Below are 17,206 nucleotides of genomic sequence, written 5' to 3'. Positions count from 1 at the left end.
CTCCCTCTCTCTCACTCTTACTCACCTCCCTCTCTCTCTTACTCACCTCCCTCTCTCTCTTACCCACCTCCCTCCCCTCTCTCTTACCCACCTCCCTCTCCCTCTTACTCACCTCCCTCCCTCTCCCCCTCTCTCTTACCCACCTCCCTCTCCCTCTTACCCACCTCCCTCTCCCTCTTACTCACCTCCCTCCCTCTCTCTCTCCCTCTTACCCACCTCCCTCCCTCACTCTCTCTTACCCACCTCCCTCTCCCTCACTCTTACTCACCTCCCTCTCTCTCTTACCCACCTCCCTCTCCCTCACTCTTACCCACATCCCTCTCCCTCACTCTTACCCACCTCCCTCCCCCTCTCTCTTACCCACCTCCCTCTCCCTCTTACTCACCTCCCTCCCTCTCTCTCTCCCTCTTACCCACCTCCCTCCCCCTCTCTCTTACCCACCTCCCTCCCCCTCTCTCTTACTCACCTCCCTCCCTCTCTCTCTCCCTCTTACCCACCTCCCTCCCCCTCTCTCTTACTCACCTCCCTCCCTCTCTCTCTCCCTCTTACCCACCTCCCTCCCCCTCTCTCTTACCCACCTCCCTCCCCCTCTCTCTTACCCACCTCCCTCTCCCTCTTACTCACCTCCCTCCCTCCCCCTCTCTCTTACCCACCTCCCTCCCCCTCTCTCTTACCCACCTCCCTCTCCCTCTTACTCACCTCCCTCCCTCTCTCTCTCCCTCTTACCCACCTCCCTCTCCCTCTTATCCACCTCCCTCCCCCTCTCTCTTACCCACCTCCCTCCCCCTCTCTCTTACCCACCTCCCTCTCACTCTTACTCACCTCCCTCCCTCTCTCTCTCCCTCTTACTCACCTCCCTCTCTCTCTCCCTCACCTCCCTCTTACTCACCTCCCTCCCCCTCTCTCTTACCCACCTCCCTCTCCCTCTTACTCACCTCCCTCCCTCACTCTCTCTTACCCCCCTCCCCCCCTCTCTCTCCCTCTCTATCTTACCCACCTCTCTCCCTCCCTCCATTTCTTTCATTTTTCTTTTTTCTTTGTAGATTATGTTTTTGGTAGATTTTTATTGGCTTTATTGGACAAGTCCGGCAGAGAGGAAGGATGGGAGGAGATATGGGGGAAGACATGCGGCAAAGGTCGCCGGGTCCGGGAGTCAAACCCGGGACGGTCCCGTTGCACCACAGTGCGTTACGTGGTGTGCCACCCTGGCGCCCACCATTCTTTCTTTCTCAACGTATCCTCCTGCCATCTCCCCCTCACGTAACTGACGGTGGTGTAGTGGTTAACACTGTCGCCTCACAGCTAGAAGGTCCTGGCTGGAGTTTGCATGTTCTCCCCACGTGCTCGCAAGGGTTTCCCCCGAAAAAGACATAAACCCAATGGAAAAACATGTTCTGGTCTCTACTGTGTGTCTGTATGTTCTGGTCTCTACTGTGTGTCTGTATGTTCTGGTCTCTACTGTCTGTCTGTCTGTCTGTCTGTCTGTCTGTCTGTCTGTCTGTATGTATGTTCTGGTCTCTACTGTCTGTCTGTATGTTCTGGTCTCTACTGTCTGTCTGTATGTTCTGGTCTCTACTGTCTGTATGTTCTGGTCTCTACTGTCTGTCTGTATGTTCTGGTCTCTACTGTCTGTCTGTATGTTCTGGTCTCTACTGTCTGTATGTTCTGGTCTCTACTGTCTGTCTGTATGTTCTGGTCTCTACTGTCTGTCTGTCTGTTCTGGTCTCTACTGTCTGTCTGGTATCTACTGTCTGTCTGTCTCTACTGTCTGTCTGTCTGTCTGTCTGTCTGTCTGTCTGTCTGTCTGTCTGTCTGTCTGTCTGTCTGTCTGTCTGTCTGTCTGTCTGTCTGTCTGTATGTTCTGGTCTCTACTGTCTGTCTGTTCTGGTCTCTACTGTCTGTATGTTCTGGTCTCTACTGTCTGTCTGTCTGTTCTGGTCTCTACTGTCTGTCTGTCTGTTCTGGTCTCTACTGTCTGTCTGTTCTGGTCTCTACTGTCTGTATGTTCTGGTCTCTACTGTCTGTCTGTCTGTTCTGTTCTCTACTGTCTGTCTGTATGTTCTGGTCTCTACTGTCTGTCTGTCTGTTCTGGTCTCTACTGTCTGTCTGTCTGTTCTGGTATCTACTGTCTGTCTGTATGTTCTGGTCTCTACTGTCTGTCTGTCTGTCTGTATGTTCTGGTCTCTACTGTCTGTATGTTCTGGTCTCTACTGTGTCTGTCTGTATGTTCTGGTCTCTACTGTCTGTCTGTCTGTCTGTTCTGGTCTCTACTGTCTGTCTGTTCTGGTCTCTACTGTCTGTATGTTCTGGTCTCTACTGTCTGTCTGTATGTTCTGGTCTCTACTGTCTGTCTGCCTGTCTGTTCTGGCCTCTACTGTATGTATGTTCTGGTCTCTACTGTCTGTATGTTCTGGTCTCTACTGTCTGTATGTTCTGGTCTCTACTGTCTGTCTGTATGTTCTGGTATATACTGTATGTATGTTCTGGTCTCTACTGTATGTATGTTCTGGTCTCTACTGTCTGTATGTTCTGGTCTCTACTGTCTGTATGTTCTGGTCTCTACTGTCTGTCTGTCTGTCTGTCTGTTCTGGTCTCTACTGTCTGTCTGTCTGTTTGTTCTGGTCTCTACTGTATGTCTGTATGTTCTGGTCTCTACTGTCTGTCTGTATGTTCTGGTCTCTACTGTCTGTCTGTTCTGGTCTCTACTGTCTGTATGTTCTGGTCTCTAATGTCTGTATGTTCTGGTCTCTACTGTCTGTCTGTATGTTCTGGTCTCTACTGTCTGTCTGTATGTTCTGGTCTCTACTGTCTGTCTGTATGTTCTGGTCTCTACTGTCTGTCTGTTATGGTCTCTACTGTCTGTCTGTCTGTATGTTCTGGTCTCTACTGTCTGTCTGTATGTTCTGGTCTCTACTGTCTGTCTGTCTGTCTGTCTGTCTGTCTGTCTGTCTGTCTGTCTGTATGTATGTTCTGGTCTCTACTGTCTGTCTGTATGTTCTGGTCTCTACTGTCTGTATGTTCTGGTCTCTACTGTCTGTCTGTATGTTCTGGTCTCTACTGTCTGTCTGTATGTTCTGGTCTCTACTGTCTGTCTGTCTGTTCTGGTCTCTACTGTCTGTCTGGTATCTACTGTCTGTCTGTCTCTACTGTCTGTCTGTCTGTCTGTCTGTCTGTCTGTCTGTCTGTCTGTCTGTCTGTCTGTATGTTCTGGTCTCTACTGTCTGTCTGTTCTGGTCTCTACTGTCTGTATGTTCTGGTCTCTACTGTCTGTCTGTCTGTTCTGGTCTCTACTGTCTGTCTGTTCTGGTCTCTACTGTCTGTCTGTCTGTTCTGGTCTCTACTGTCTGTCTGTCTGTTCTGGTCTCTACTGTCTGTCTGTATGTTCTGGTCTCTACTGTCTGTCTGTCTGTATGTTCTGGTCTCTACTGTCTGTATGTTCTGGTCTCTACTGTGTCTGTCTGTATGTTCTGGTCTCTACTGTGTCTGTCTGTCTGTTCTGGTCTCTACTGTCTGTCTGTTCTGGTATCTACTGTCTGTATGTTCTGGTCTCTAATGTCTGTATGTTCTGGTCTCTACTGTCTGTCTGTATGTTCTGGTCTCTACTGTCTGTCTGTATGTTCTGGTCTCTACTGTCTGTCTGTATGTTCTGGTCTCTACTGTCTGTCTGTTATGGTCTCTACTGTCTGTCTGTCTGTATGTTCTGGTCTCTACTGTCTGTCTGTATGTTCTGGTCTCTACTGTCTGTCTGTATGTTCTGGTCTCTACTGTCTGTATGTTCTGGTCTCTACTGTCTGTCTGTATGTTCTGGTCTCTACTGTCTGTCTGTCTGTATGTTCTGGTCTCTACTGTCTGTCTGTATGTTCTGGTCTCTACTGTCTGTCTGTCTGTATGTTCTGGTCTCTACTGTCTGTCTGTTCTGGTCTCTACTGTCTGTCTGTCTGTATGTTCTGGTCTCTACTGTCTGTATGTTCTGGTCTCTACTGTCTGTATGTTCTGGTCTCTACTGTCTGTCTGTATGTTCTGGTATCTACTGTCTGTCTGTCTGTATGTTCTGGTCTCTACTGTCTGACTGTATGTTCTGGTCTCTACTGTCTGTCTGTATGTTCTGGTCTCTACTGGCTGTCTGTATGTTCTGGTCTCTACTGTATGTCTGTCTCTATGTTCTGGTATCTACTGTCTGTCTGTCTGTTCTGGTCTCTACTGTCTGTATGTTCTGGTCTCTACTGTCTGTCTGTCTGTTCTGGTCTCTACTGTCTGTCTGTCTGTTCTGGTCTCTACTGTCTGTCTGTCTGTTCTGGTCTCTACTGTCTGTCTGTTCTGGTCTCTACTGTCTGTCTGTCTGTCTGTTCTGGTCTCTACTGTCTGTCTGTATGTTCTGGTCTCTACTGTCTGTCTGTTCTGGTCTCTACTGTCTGTCTGTCTCTATGTGCTGGTCCCTACTGTATGTCTGTATGTTCTGGTCTCTACTGTCTGTCTGTCTCTATGTTCTGGTCTCTACTGTCTGTCTGTTCTGGTCTCTACTGTCTGTCTGTATGTTCTGGTCTCTACTGTCTGTCTGTTCTGGTCTCTACTGTCTGTCTGTATGTTCTGGTCTCTACTGTCTGTCTGTATGTTCTGGTCTCTACTGTCTGTTCTGGTCTCTACTGTCTGTCTGTATGTTCTGGTCTCTACTGTCTGTATGTTCTGGTCTCTACTGTCTGTCTGTCTGTTCTGGTCTCTACTGTCTGTCTGTATGTTCTGGTCTCTACTGTCTGTCTGTATGTTCTGGTCTCTACTCTCTGTCTGTCTCTATGTTCTGGTCTCTACTGTCTGTCTGTTCTGGTCTCTACTGTCTGTCTCTATGTTCTGGTCTCTACTGTCTGTCTGTATGTTCTGGTCTCTACTGTCTGTCTGTCTCTATGTTCTGGTCTCTACTGTCTGTCTGTCTGTCTGTTCTGGTCTCTACTGTCTGTCTGTATGTTCTGGTCTCTACTGTCTGTTCTGGTCTCTACTGTCTGTCTGTATGTTCTGGTCTCTACTGTCTGTCTGTATGTTCTGGTCTCTACTGTCTGTATGTTCTGGTCTCTACTGTCTGTCTGTCTGTCTGTTCTGGTCTCTACTGTCTGTCTGTATGTTCTGGTCTCTACTGTCTGTCTGTCTCTATGTTCTGGTCTCTACTGTCTGTCTGTTCTGGTCTCTACTGTCTGTCTCTATGTTCTGGTCTCTACTGTCTGTCTGTATGTGCTGGTCTCTACTGTCTGTCTGTCTCTATGTTCTGGTCTCTAATGTCTGTCTGTCTGTTCTGGTCTCTACTGTCTGTCTGTCTCTATGTTCTGGTCTCTACTGTCTGTCTGTATGTTCTGGTCTCTACTGTCTGTCTGTCTCTATGTGCTGGTCTCTACTGTCTGTCTGTCTGTCTGTTCTGGTCTCTACTGTCTGTCTGTTCTGGTCTCTACTGTCTGTCTCTATGTTCTGGTCTCTACTGTCTGTCTGTATGTTCTGGTCTCTACTGTCTGTCTGTTCTGGTCTCTACTGTCTGTCTCTATGTTCTGGTCTCTACTGTCTGTCTGTCTGTTCTGGTCTCTACTGTCTGTCTGTCTGTCTGTCTGTCTGTATGTTCTGGTATCTACTGTTTGTCTCTATGTTCTGGTCTCTACTGTCTGTCTCTATGTTCTGGTCTCTACTGTATGTCTCTATGTTCTGGTCTCTACTGTCTGTCTCTATGTTCTGGTCTCTACTGTCTGTCTCTATGTTCTGGTCTCTACTGTCTGTCTCTATGGTCTGGTCTCTACTGTCTGTCTCTATGTTCTGGTCTCTACTGTCTGTCTGTCTGTATGTTCTGGTCTCTACTGTCTGTCTGTATGTTCTGGTCTCTACTGTCTGTCTGTCTGTTCTGGTCTCTACTGTCTGTCTGTATGTTCTGGTCTCTACTGTCTGTCTGTCTGTTCTGGTCTCTACTGTCTGTCTGTCTGTTCTGGTCTCTACTGTCTGTCTGTTCTGGTATCTACTGTCTGTCTGTCTGTTCTGGTCTCTACTGTCTGTCTGTTCTGGTCTCTACTGTCTGTCTGTCTGTTCTGGTCTCTACTGTCTGTGTGTCTCTACTGTCTGTCTGCCTGTTCTTGTCTCTACTGTCTGTCTGTATGTTCTGGTCTCTACTGTCTGTCTGTTTGTATGTTCTGGTCTCTACTGTCTGTCTGTATGTTCTGGTCTCTAATGTCTGTCTGTATGTTCTGGTCTCTACTGTCTGTCTGTCTGTTCTGGTCTCTACTGTCTGTCTGTCTGTCTGTTCTGGTCTCTACTGTCTGTCTGTCTGTCTGTTCTGGTCTCTACTGTCTGTCTGTATGTTCTGGTCTCTACTGTCTGTCTGTCTGTTCTGGTCTCTACTGTCTGTCTGTATGTTCTGGTATCTACTGTCTGTCTGTCTGTATGCTCTGGTCTCTACTGTCTGTCTGCCTGTTCTTGTCTCTACTGTCTGTCTGTATGTTCTGGTCTCTACTGTCTGTCTCTATGTTCTGGTCTCTACTGTCTGTCTGTATGTTCTGGTCTCTACTGTCTGTCTGTATGTTCTGGTCTCTACTGTCTGTCTGTATGTTCTGGTCTCTACTGTCTGTCTGTCTGTTCTGGTCTCTACTGTCTGTCTGTCTGTCTGTTCTGGTCTCTACTGTCTGTCTGTCTGTCTGTTCTGGTCTCTACTGTCTGTCTGTATGTTCTGGTCTCTACTGTCTGTCTGTCTGTTCTGGTCTCTACTGTCTGTCTGTCTCTAATGTCTGTCTGTATGTTCTGGTCTCTACTGTATGTCTGTCTCTATGTTCTGGTCTCTACTGTCTGTCTGTCTCTACTGTCTGTCTGTATGTTCTGGTCTCTACTGTCTGTCTGTCTGTCTGTTCTGGTCTCTACTGTCTACCTGTTCTGGTCTCTACTGTCTGTCTATATGTTCTGGTCTCTACTGTATGTCTGTATATGTTCTGGTCTCTTCTGTCTGTTTGTATGTTCTGGTCTCTACTGTCTGTCTATGTTCTGGTCTCTACTGTCTGTCTGTATGTTCTGGTCTCTACTGTCTGTCTGTCTGTTCTGGTCTCTACTGTCTGTCTCTATGTTCTGGTCTCTACTGTCTGTCTGTCTGTATGTATGTTGGTCTCTACTGTCTGTCTGTATGCTGGTCTCTACTGTCTGTCTCTATGTTCTGGTCTCTACTGTCTGTCTGTATGCTGGTCTCTACTGTCTGTCTGTCTGTATGCTGGTCTCTACTTTATGTCTCTATGTTCTGGTCTCTACTGTCTGTCTCTATGTTCTGGTCTCTACTGTCTGACTCTATGTTCTGGTCTCTACTGTCTGACTCTATGTTCTGGTCTCTACTGTCTGACTTTATGTTCTGGTCTCTACTGTCTGACTCTATGTTCTGGTCTCTACTGTCTGACTCTATGTTCTGGTCTCTACTGTAGCCTACAGACTGTTTTAGTCAGTAGGCCTATGTGCTGGTCTACAGCTACAGCTTCTGTTTTGCCAGAATACAACTAGGCTACAGGATTACTTGAAAACCCTGGTTTTGTTAAGAGACCCAGAATGGGCCTCAACATATTTCACATGACAAGTGTGATTAGTGTGTTTTAATCAGCCTCTGGGCACAGAAGAGGGCACTGGCCACAGCATTGTTTAGAAAGTAGGCTGTGGCTTATTTGTGAATTGACCAGAAACATGAAAAACTGCAACACAGTAATGATTTCACTGAAGCAAGCTATTAAGTGAGAAACTGAAGTGAACTTACTCAATCCAGATTCTGAGTTGAACATGTCCAAGCATTGTTTAAAAAGATAAAACATACTCACGCTACAGCAGAGCTGCTGACAGGAGAACAGAGAAGATGTATTTATTGTTATTGCATTTTACATTTGATGAACAGCGTCAAACATCATCTCTCAGTGCTTGTTAGCAGGACTTGTATGAGATACACAATCCTTAATGCCACATCAATGCATGCAATACAAAATTGCCTAGTGCATATTCATAAAACCCTGGAGGTCAAATGTAATGAGAGAAAGAGAGGGAGAGAGAGAGAGAGAGAGAGAGAGAGAGAGAGAGAGAGAGAGAGAGAGAGAGAGAGAGAGAGAGAGAGAGAGAGAGAGGAGCAGACACTATTTTAACTCTTATCAGGCTGTACTGCAGTGATGTAAATCAACACTTAGCCGCCAGCTAACATGTTGGGTGGAGCCTGTGGATTCTACGAGCCACACTGATGGGTCATCGATCTATCTTCAGTCTTTTCCATTCTAAAATCCTTTGGCTTCCTGGAAAATTGGCTTTTTGAATCCACTAAACTACCGTGAGAAAAAAGTTAGTCTTATGTGCTCTCTAGTTATGTTTGATGAAGACCATCGACCTGTAGTACAGTAGTAGTAACAAAAGAACAGATGCTTTCAATATAAAATAAAAAGTACAAATAAAAAGAAGGGTGCATTTTGTCAGCTTGTATTCCTTATGAAATAAAATACAACGTGTGAAGGGTAACCGGCAAGGTACTCTACAATAGCAAAAATAAAAGAAAAGGGCACATTTTATATTGTTTAGCAATACAGTTTTCCAGCAACAATGTATTATAAAGCCAATAAATAAAACAACCAATACTGAGCATGGGTCATACCATTTCATTTCCTACACTTCAGGATTCCTCTTTCCCATTGATTTTGTGAGTCCGAATTTAGGAATTATTTTTTACAAGCACCCTTTTTTACAGACCACGACTAGCACTTTTCAGACTGGGCTAGTGCCGGATTGACCTCGCTAGCTAGAAATGATACGCGGGCTAAAATGGAGAAGGCACGGAGACGACGACGGCCCCCGGTAGACTCACTGGGTCAGAGCCCGGTGGACATTTTATGACAGTTCTCTCGTGTCTGACGAGGCTGAAGAGAACAGACGTTGAGTTCTTGGCTCGCGGCTGTCGACGTTCCAACCGCTGTTCGTGATCCTGTCCCCAAACAGAGTCCAAACAATGTTGTCCTGTGCTCCTCGGAGGAGGAGGAGGAGGAGGAGGAGGAGGAGGAGGAGGAGGAGGAAGAGTCACTTTCAGTCTCTCGGTCCTGTAAACCTATAAGCGTAACACTGTACGCCGTTGGGGAAGGCTTCACCCTGTGTGTACTGTGGCCCAGCCAGGCCTGAGACATCGTAAGTCCAGTGATCTCTCTTGTCCAGGGGAGGCCTCCTTTTGTCTGATGGGGGGGACATGCTTGGCATAATGTTTGGTTGAAGATCACTTTTAACCCTTTCACTACCACACTACCAAATGGTTAACCCTTTCACTGCGACAATACAGAAGGTTAACCATTTCACTGCCACACGACCGAGGGTTAACCCTTTCACTACCACACTACAGAAGGTTAACCCTTTCACTACCACACTACAGACTACAGTGAAAGGGTTAACCTGCTGTAGTGTGGTAGTGAAAGGGTTATGGCATATCTGCTTTATTAGACAGCAGAAAGAAAGAGAGATAGGGGAGGCAGGGGAGAGAGAGAGAGAGATAAGGGACGACATGTAACAAAGGCTGTGCACCGGATTCGAACACACGACGCCACGGGTACGAGTATATGCACCCTTGCTCGTGTAGCCACCGGGACACCCTGATCAGCGGTTCGTCCGTGGGTATCCTTCATACGAATCTCTTCCGTTACAGGATATAAAACGGGTTTCTAACGGAGATTCTAATTCCCCGCCGTCCCGGTCACATCCCCATATAAAGGAGCGACCGCCGCCTGCTTCAAGTTCATGCATCCAAGATGTCCGGCATCGAAAGCAGACTAAAAAGTTTCCTTTTCCGGCTTCTCTTCCAGTTTACATTTGAAATGTCTTTATTTTTTTCAGTGCTTGCCTCATGCTCTAGGGCAAAGAAACTGTCTTTTCAAGCATGGACATAAAAACAGTCTGGTTCTGTCTATCTATGTGTCTGAGACCCTTCCTGGTGATTATACGTTGGAGTGGGAGCAGGATTTGCAGCACTGCTTGCCGTAGAACTTGTGGTTACACACCCCGTGTTGAGGCACCAAGGAGCACCAGTTGAAGTAGTCCTTACACACCAGATCTGAGGGCAAACACAGGGAACATGTAAACATTATTTATCATATTTGACGTAGAATTAGTAACCACGTGTGATTATTTCATAACAACAGTGACACTGGCTCAGGAGGTAGAGCGGCCGTCTGGTAATCGGAAGCTTCGCGGTTTGATTCCCACTCCTCCCGGCATTGTGTCGAAGTATCCTCGAGCAAGACACTTAACCCCTAATTGCTCCCGATTAACAGGTTGGCACCTTGCATGGTTGCCTGGGCCGTTGGTGAATGAGGAACAAATTATAAAAGCACTATATAAATGCAGTCCATTAACCATTAACAAACTCCATTACTTCCAAGTCTCCTAAGATACTATCTTGAAAATGGTGTTGAAGGAATGGTGAATGGACTGCATTTATATAGAGATTTTATCCAAAGTGCTTTACAACATATGCCTCACATTCACACACCGACGGCAGAGGCAACCATGCAAGGTGCAGACTGGAACACCGTGAACTCAGGTGTTCCAGTATACGAATTGGGCAGGGGTGTAAACTTGAGTAATTGTACTTTGTTACAATACTTAAGTACTGTTGTTGGGGATTTGTACTTTACTCTAGTATTATTAGGTTTGTATACTTGTACTTTTACTCAATTACATTTCAGAGAAAAAAAAACATACTTTTTACTCCTTACATTTAAAATGCAGACCTACAAAGTACAAAGTACAAATCTCGCAGGTCCAACAATTTTAATGAGTATATTTGTTTCTCTGGCCGAACTAACGTTAACGTTATTAAGTACATTTAAAAGTAGAAACTTTTTTACTTTTACTCAAGTGTGTTTTTAGCCAGATACTCTGACTTTTACTTGAGTACGATTTTGAGACGGTACCCATACTTTCACAATTTCTGGGTACTTTTTACACCCCTGGAATTGGGTGATATGGAATATCATGATAATCACAAGGACATTTCCTCAATATCAATATATATCCTGATATGTGAAGTAGCGGGTTATGTGATCCAGTTGATGTTAATCTCATTGAACTGCGTGACATAAAACCAAAACTGCAATTTTTTTTTTTATATTTGTGAGTTATATATGCTTGCTATTGTCAGTTAAAATAACAGCATTACATATAACATTATCCCAACATCATGAGATAATGATATTATCCAGTTACCTTTCTTCTCTGGCTGTGGGCAGAAGTTGGTGTTGCAGGCCTGGGACATGGGGGGCTTCAGGTGAAGACCACAGCCGGACGAGGGCTTCCCCTGGGACAGACACTGGACCGTCCTGGCCTGCACCCCTCCTCCGCATGTCACTGTGCACTATGGGAGCAAACACCAACATGGTCAGACAACTCTTCCCTCTTCCCTCTTGTCTCCTCTCCTCTCTCCTCTTGTCTCTTGTGTGGTTGTCTTTCTCTTTCTTTCTTTTATATTATTGGGTGGCCTGTATAGATGTGACTGGCATTATATCACGACAATAAGAATGGCAGAATGAGGAGCACCACCTGATAAATATGACTGTTTCTTTTCATATTATCACAGTTTGAATGTTTAAGAACATATTTACTGTAACAGTTATAGTATCTCTAAATAGTAAAAAAACCTTTGTTTAAAAAAGGCAGTTTGTGACACCTAGTACCTGACTGCCAAGGTGTTAGAAATGCAGCAACATTTTCGTATGATTTTCTCTGTATTTCACTGCTCTGAGACTTGAGGTTTAACTAGATTCAAATAAGCATATCCTCTTCAAATACTTTCAGATTTAAATGTATGACACATCATTTCAAAGCTTACATTCTGTACTTTCATAATCTGAAGAATGACAGAGGGAGACTTTGGTTTGAGTCATGTCTTAGCATATTCATACTTTGTGTTTCTTTTTTCCTTTTAATTCAAATATCCATGGATGCTCAATACGACACGCTCAGCCGGTCACATTGGTCCCACGTTGGCCCGGGAGTGTGTGGCTTAACTTCCGCAACTTGTGACTCGACCGTGACAGACAACTTGAGAGAGGCCTACCTGAGACCAGGCAGACGAGTACCAGTCGGGTCTCGGAGGAGGAGGCTGAGGGAGAGGTGGGGGGCGGTGGTGGTACTGCCTGCTCCAGGACTGGACCGGTGGGGTCGTGCGACTGGGACAGTCAGCCAGGACGCAGGGCTTCTGGAGCTCCACCAAGGGCTTGGGAACGTGGTGGCACTTCTTGGCTGCCAACTCTCTGTACTTTCCAGCAGTGTCCTTCATTTAGGGATACAGGCAGAAACTGTATTAATAAACTAATATATCTAATGACACAGCTAATGGTGTTCCAAATGGGCCTATAGGCTATGCACTCATTGTGTTATTGTGGTAATTGTTGTTTTGTGGTAAAGGAACTAAATAAATGGATATGAAAATTACGTGGATTCATGGTTCCTACATCACAAAGGTTTGGTCACCAATGTGGAAGTAAAAATATATATATATAATAAATAAAACCGACATGCTGAATTATTGTCGCATTGACTGCTGAATTTCACCATTCTTGTCAAGGAAACATCATCAATGTCCAGACCTTTTTCTATTAAGACCGTGCATGGATTAAGGAAGCTAAATAAGGTCATTCAATTTAAGTATTCTGGTTAATCTCAACCTACCAGATTTTTCCATCATGCATCATACCAGTGTGGGTTATGAAAGAAAGAAACAATAATCCAGAGTTTATCAACAGTGCTGGATCACTAGTGATTGCCTTTAACAAAAAGACCCTCATATGACTTGGTATTCACATTTCACACTGCATGATGCCAAGTGATACTGACCGAAATGTCAGTTGAATGAGCAAGTTGTGTTTTTGTGGGCGCTTGCGTTGGCTACAAACTCTCTCAGCCGCACTGAAATCCGACAGGGCAATTGTGCAACAGTAAAAAAAATATGTTCTCAGACAGAAACTATTGCCTTTTTTTAATGTCTTATGTCTTTTTTATGTCGCTTTTTACGACTAAAATAACATGTTCTGTGCTTTTTCTAACATTCCTTGTCTGTTGCATGGTTTTACATAGATTTATTTATTTGTTTTTCTCTCTAAATGAGCCGATAAAGGAATTGACCCCTTGGCATAGCTGTGACAGAGACACATATGTTAGACTGACACATATCTGAGACAGAGACACATCTGAGACAGAGACATATCTGAGGCAGACACATATCTGAGACAGATACACATATCTGAGACAGACACATATCTGAGACAGACACATATCTGAGACAGACACATATCTGAAACTGACACATATCTGAGACAGACACATATCTGAGACAGAGACATAGGCCTGCTGTACCTTCTCTGCACACTTGATGAACCGTGTCTGAGAACCCTGACCACAGGTCACCGAACACTGGAAGAGAAGATGAGAGAGAGAGAGAGAGAGAGAGAGAGAGAAGAGAGAGAGAGAGAGAGAGAGAGAGAGAGAGAGAGAGAGAGAGAAAGAGAGAGGGGGGGGGGGGGGGGGGGGAGAGGGGGAGAGAGAGAGAGAGAGAGAGAGACTGACTTTTAGTACTGTTTATTTTAACTCACTGATATCACAAACCTTCCTCCATGTTAAAACTGACAAGATTCTCACACTGATTGCAGACCTGAGACCTTGGTTGCAGACAATGGAAATAAGAAATAACTATATGGTGTGATATACTGATACGTGTCATACTTCATGTTCATTAGGTATATATACCGTATTTTGTAATTCAACTAATGAAATCAATCAATCAATCAATGGGTCCGCTGGATTGACCTACCTCCTGCCACGTGGAGACGAACCACTGGACCTTGCGTTGTTTCTGGCAGCGTTTGATGAAACAGGACTCCTGAGGCACAGGCTTCTGGAGGGCCAGGCAGGAGGCGTCTGGCAGGGTCTGTGGCTGCTGCGCCTGGCTGCTGGGAGGGTTGGTGCTCTTACACAACACCGTCCTCTTCTTCAAGCCTTTACCACATTTGCGAGAGCACTGCAGGATAATAAACAATCGTTTCATTAGTATACATTGTTTTCTACTTTTCTTATATTTTTATATTCAGAGTTAATCATATTGTTTACACTGTTATTCTTTTCCTATATTTATGTCTTTCTACTATTACCCTACCCATTAGCTGTACCTCCCTCCCCTCCACCCTCCCACATGCTGCTCTGATGCCCGAATTTCCCCCAAGGGGATCAATAAAGAAATATCTTATATTATCTTCTGAATGGCACCCATGTCATGAATGACACCGCTGGAGTTCGGCGTGTTGAGGTGCAGGAGTGAAACGAGCGTGGGGTCTATTTTCTCGTAGAATGCGGATTTCTGATAAATTATGGAATTAGTATCACTGAATGCAGGGACACGTTTGAAAACCTCGGGCCTCGTGCGTCTGCTCTGCGACGAACGTACACCTCTGATGTCAAGAATGCCACGTGTTACCGTGGAGACAAATACAATAGGCTGAACATTCCACTGGCAGGTCGCATCGGAGCATTCAGAGATTCTGAGTCTCATGCACTGTCCACACATTAAAACCGATTCTCATTTCCTGGACAACATAAAATGTTTTTAAAAGGTTGGCAGCCATCTTGAATACACGGCAGGCGATTTCCATAATAGAGCAGGAAATACCCTCTACATCCATTTCGAATACCGTGAAAATAGGCCTTATGCCGCGGCCTAAACCGTTACCAAATCATTTAGTTTTACTACATCCGATAATGAGTCCTGTGGGCGGATTAAAGCCGGGGTCCGCAGCCTGAGTCACACACACGTCTCGGAGACGGAGAAGAAGTGAACTGGACACCGTTTGTGGCAGTCCGTTAAGGACTTAAAGAGTAGCCTATGAGGCGCATGACCTAATGCCTATTTCACGTTTCCAAACAAGGATGTGAACTTAGTGTACACTTTTTTTTAGAGTAATATTGTTTAATCTTCTCGTCTGGAGAAGAGGAAGTAAAGGCTCAGAAACAGCGATAGACTTGGACGACCTCCTGCGACTATTGACGGGGCAGAGGGTCTCGATGTTCACCTTCATTGTTCGAAGGCGTTGAGGTAATTCGTGGAAATCTTGTGAAGCCATATATATGGATGTGTATGTATGTACTGTAAGTGGCCAGCTGTGTGCAGCACCGGAGACAATTTCACCGCTATTGGATGAAAACTTCATATCACCCGTACTTACTTATGTTTTAAAAAAAAAACATAATAAATTGTACTTTTGACGCATATATACCAGCATGGCTAAGTAGATATGATTGAATGTGATATTAGATTACATTACATTCAAATGTATTGTCATTATACAGCACAACATACAGTACAACACAAATAGGTTTGGCATCCAACCTGCAAATGTAGCAGTAACAATATACAGTGCAACAACAATACAATGTACAGGTGATTAAACTGGGTATAATTAGATATAGTAAAGGACTATGTGCAGGTAAGTACAGACAGGTAAGGATAGGTATATATGCGGTGGGAATAAATATATATATACTGTATATATGGTATATACAGCAAGTATATAGAGGGGTTATGTGCAGGTATATTCAGACATATGATTGCCTGTCCGGGGGCCATACCTTTCAAGAAGCAATTATGCTTGTTTGTAACTATAGATATGGAGAGAGAGGTGAGGAGAACTCTGAATTCCGGCGGTCACAGACGGCGTATCACCTCAGCAGTTGATTAGTTGATTTAACGAGTTCTCCTCTTGTGGAGGTGTAAAGACCAAAAAGGTAAAACTATTCGACCAAAGAAAAAAACACCACTTTAACACAGTTTACCTGTGACCAGGGCCCAGTGGTCCAGACGGGGGGACAGCTGTGCGCGTTGCAGGCCTGTCTCCTGGCCGGGCTGGGCGGGACACACTGAGGGTCGGGCAGGACGCCCACGTTGGTCTGGCTGGTCCTCTGGACGCATCGGACCTGCCGCGTCTGGTCCCCTCCCCCGCAGCTCCGACTGCACCCCCCCACTCTCCCACGGACCAGCTGGAATGACACAAACGTGGCCGCTGAGTCAACACACACATACACACACACACACACAGCTCCTCCATTACATTACACACACTGTGCGGCAAGGCCCCCGGAGGCGTCCACGAACAACACCACGCAGAGATAACCACTGTGGACGTCTCCCATCCTGCACCTTCTTATGCATTAGTATTACAGTGACATCTATAACCATTGTAGACATCACCCCCCCCCCCCCCCCCCCCCCCCCCTTCCCTCCCCCATCTCTCCGAGTGCCCGTCTCCTAGCGCTGACTAAGGTGATGGATGCCTCGGGGTCTTGGCCAAGATTGCAGTGACTGCTCTACATGCACCACCGAGGCCTTGGATCAGTTATCTACCGTCGTCTGTCCGTGGTCCTGTCAACTGATTAACAGTATTAACAGACTGTTAACAGATTAACAGTCAACGCGGTTTCATTGCTGGGTTAAGTACTTCTATTCTATTCACATAATATGCTTACTTCATATATCTACTCCATTCACATATATGCTTACCACTTGTATCTATTGCTATGTCCGCCCACTACAATCACATGAGCTGTCTAACGCCTGTCCCGTCTCCCTGTCCCCCTGTGAGTTGCCGTCCTGGAGTGCTGACCGGAGTGTCGGACGTCCCGTGATGAAGGCCGGGAGGTTGCGACCCCCTCTGCGTGCCCCCCTGTCTCCGGAGGTCTCGTAGTGGTGACCGGAGTGCCGCACGTCCCGCGATGATGTCGGGGAGTTCGCGACCCTCTCTGCGCCGCCCCCTATCTCCCTGTCTCCGGCTGTCCCTGAGCAATGACCGGAGTGTTGAATGTCCTGTGATTAAGATGGGGAGGACGCGACCCTCTCTGCGCCGCCCCTGTGCCTCAAAATAGATTCGCTATCAGCTCTATCTTCAATCTTTCAAAATGTTCAGTTGCTATTGCATGCACTCATCTGTGTTTCACTACACACTTGAGTGCATGCTTATCAACTGTCCGTCTGCAACACTACTATCACCGACATCTAAGAAGGGAGATCCCCCCTTGAATGGCCCTTCTAAGGTTTCTCTCCCCCACACTGCCTGTGGAGCATTTTTTCCTATTGTTAGGTTTTAGTGAGTTTTTCCTTACCTTTGCGTGGGGTATGTCTGGGAGTGCTTGCATTCTTTCATTTATTTGCATTTATTTTAAA

General features: G+C 45.7%; 1 protein-coding gene across 1 annotated transcript; it reads right to left on the bottom strand.

The window, feature by feature from the left end:
- Nucleotides 1-9,761: 9,761 nt before the first annotated feature.
- On the bottom strand, nucleotides 9,762-16,179 carry LOC311248160 (A disintegrin and metalloproteinase with thrombospondin motifs 16-like; the record flags this gene model as incomplete). Its single annotated transcript, XM_084339097.1, is given in 8 exon segments — nucleotides 9,762-10,054; nucleotides 11,209-11,356; nucleotides 12,059-12,274; nucleotides 13,357-13,413; nucleotides 13,811-14,017; nucleotides 15,823-16,007; nucleotides 16,010-16,026; nucleotides 16,109-16,179. Coding segments are annotated over 8 exon segments (1,017 nt in total). The 3' UTR covers nucleotides 9,762-9,938.
- Nucleotides 16,180-17,206: the final 1,027 nt, after the last annotated feature.

Source organism: Notolepis coatsorum (genome assembly GCF_963971535.1).
Source record: "Notolepis coatsorum genome assembly, contig: SCAFFOLD_3490, whole genome shotgun sequence".
NCBI classification, from domain to species: domain Eukaryota; kingdom Metazoa; phylum Chordata; class Actinopteri; order Aulopiformes; family Paralepididae; genus Notolepis; species Notolepis coatsorum.
Note: the sequence above shows the minus strand (reverse complement) of the source record. Positions and strands in the feature narration are given on the sequence as shown.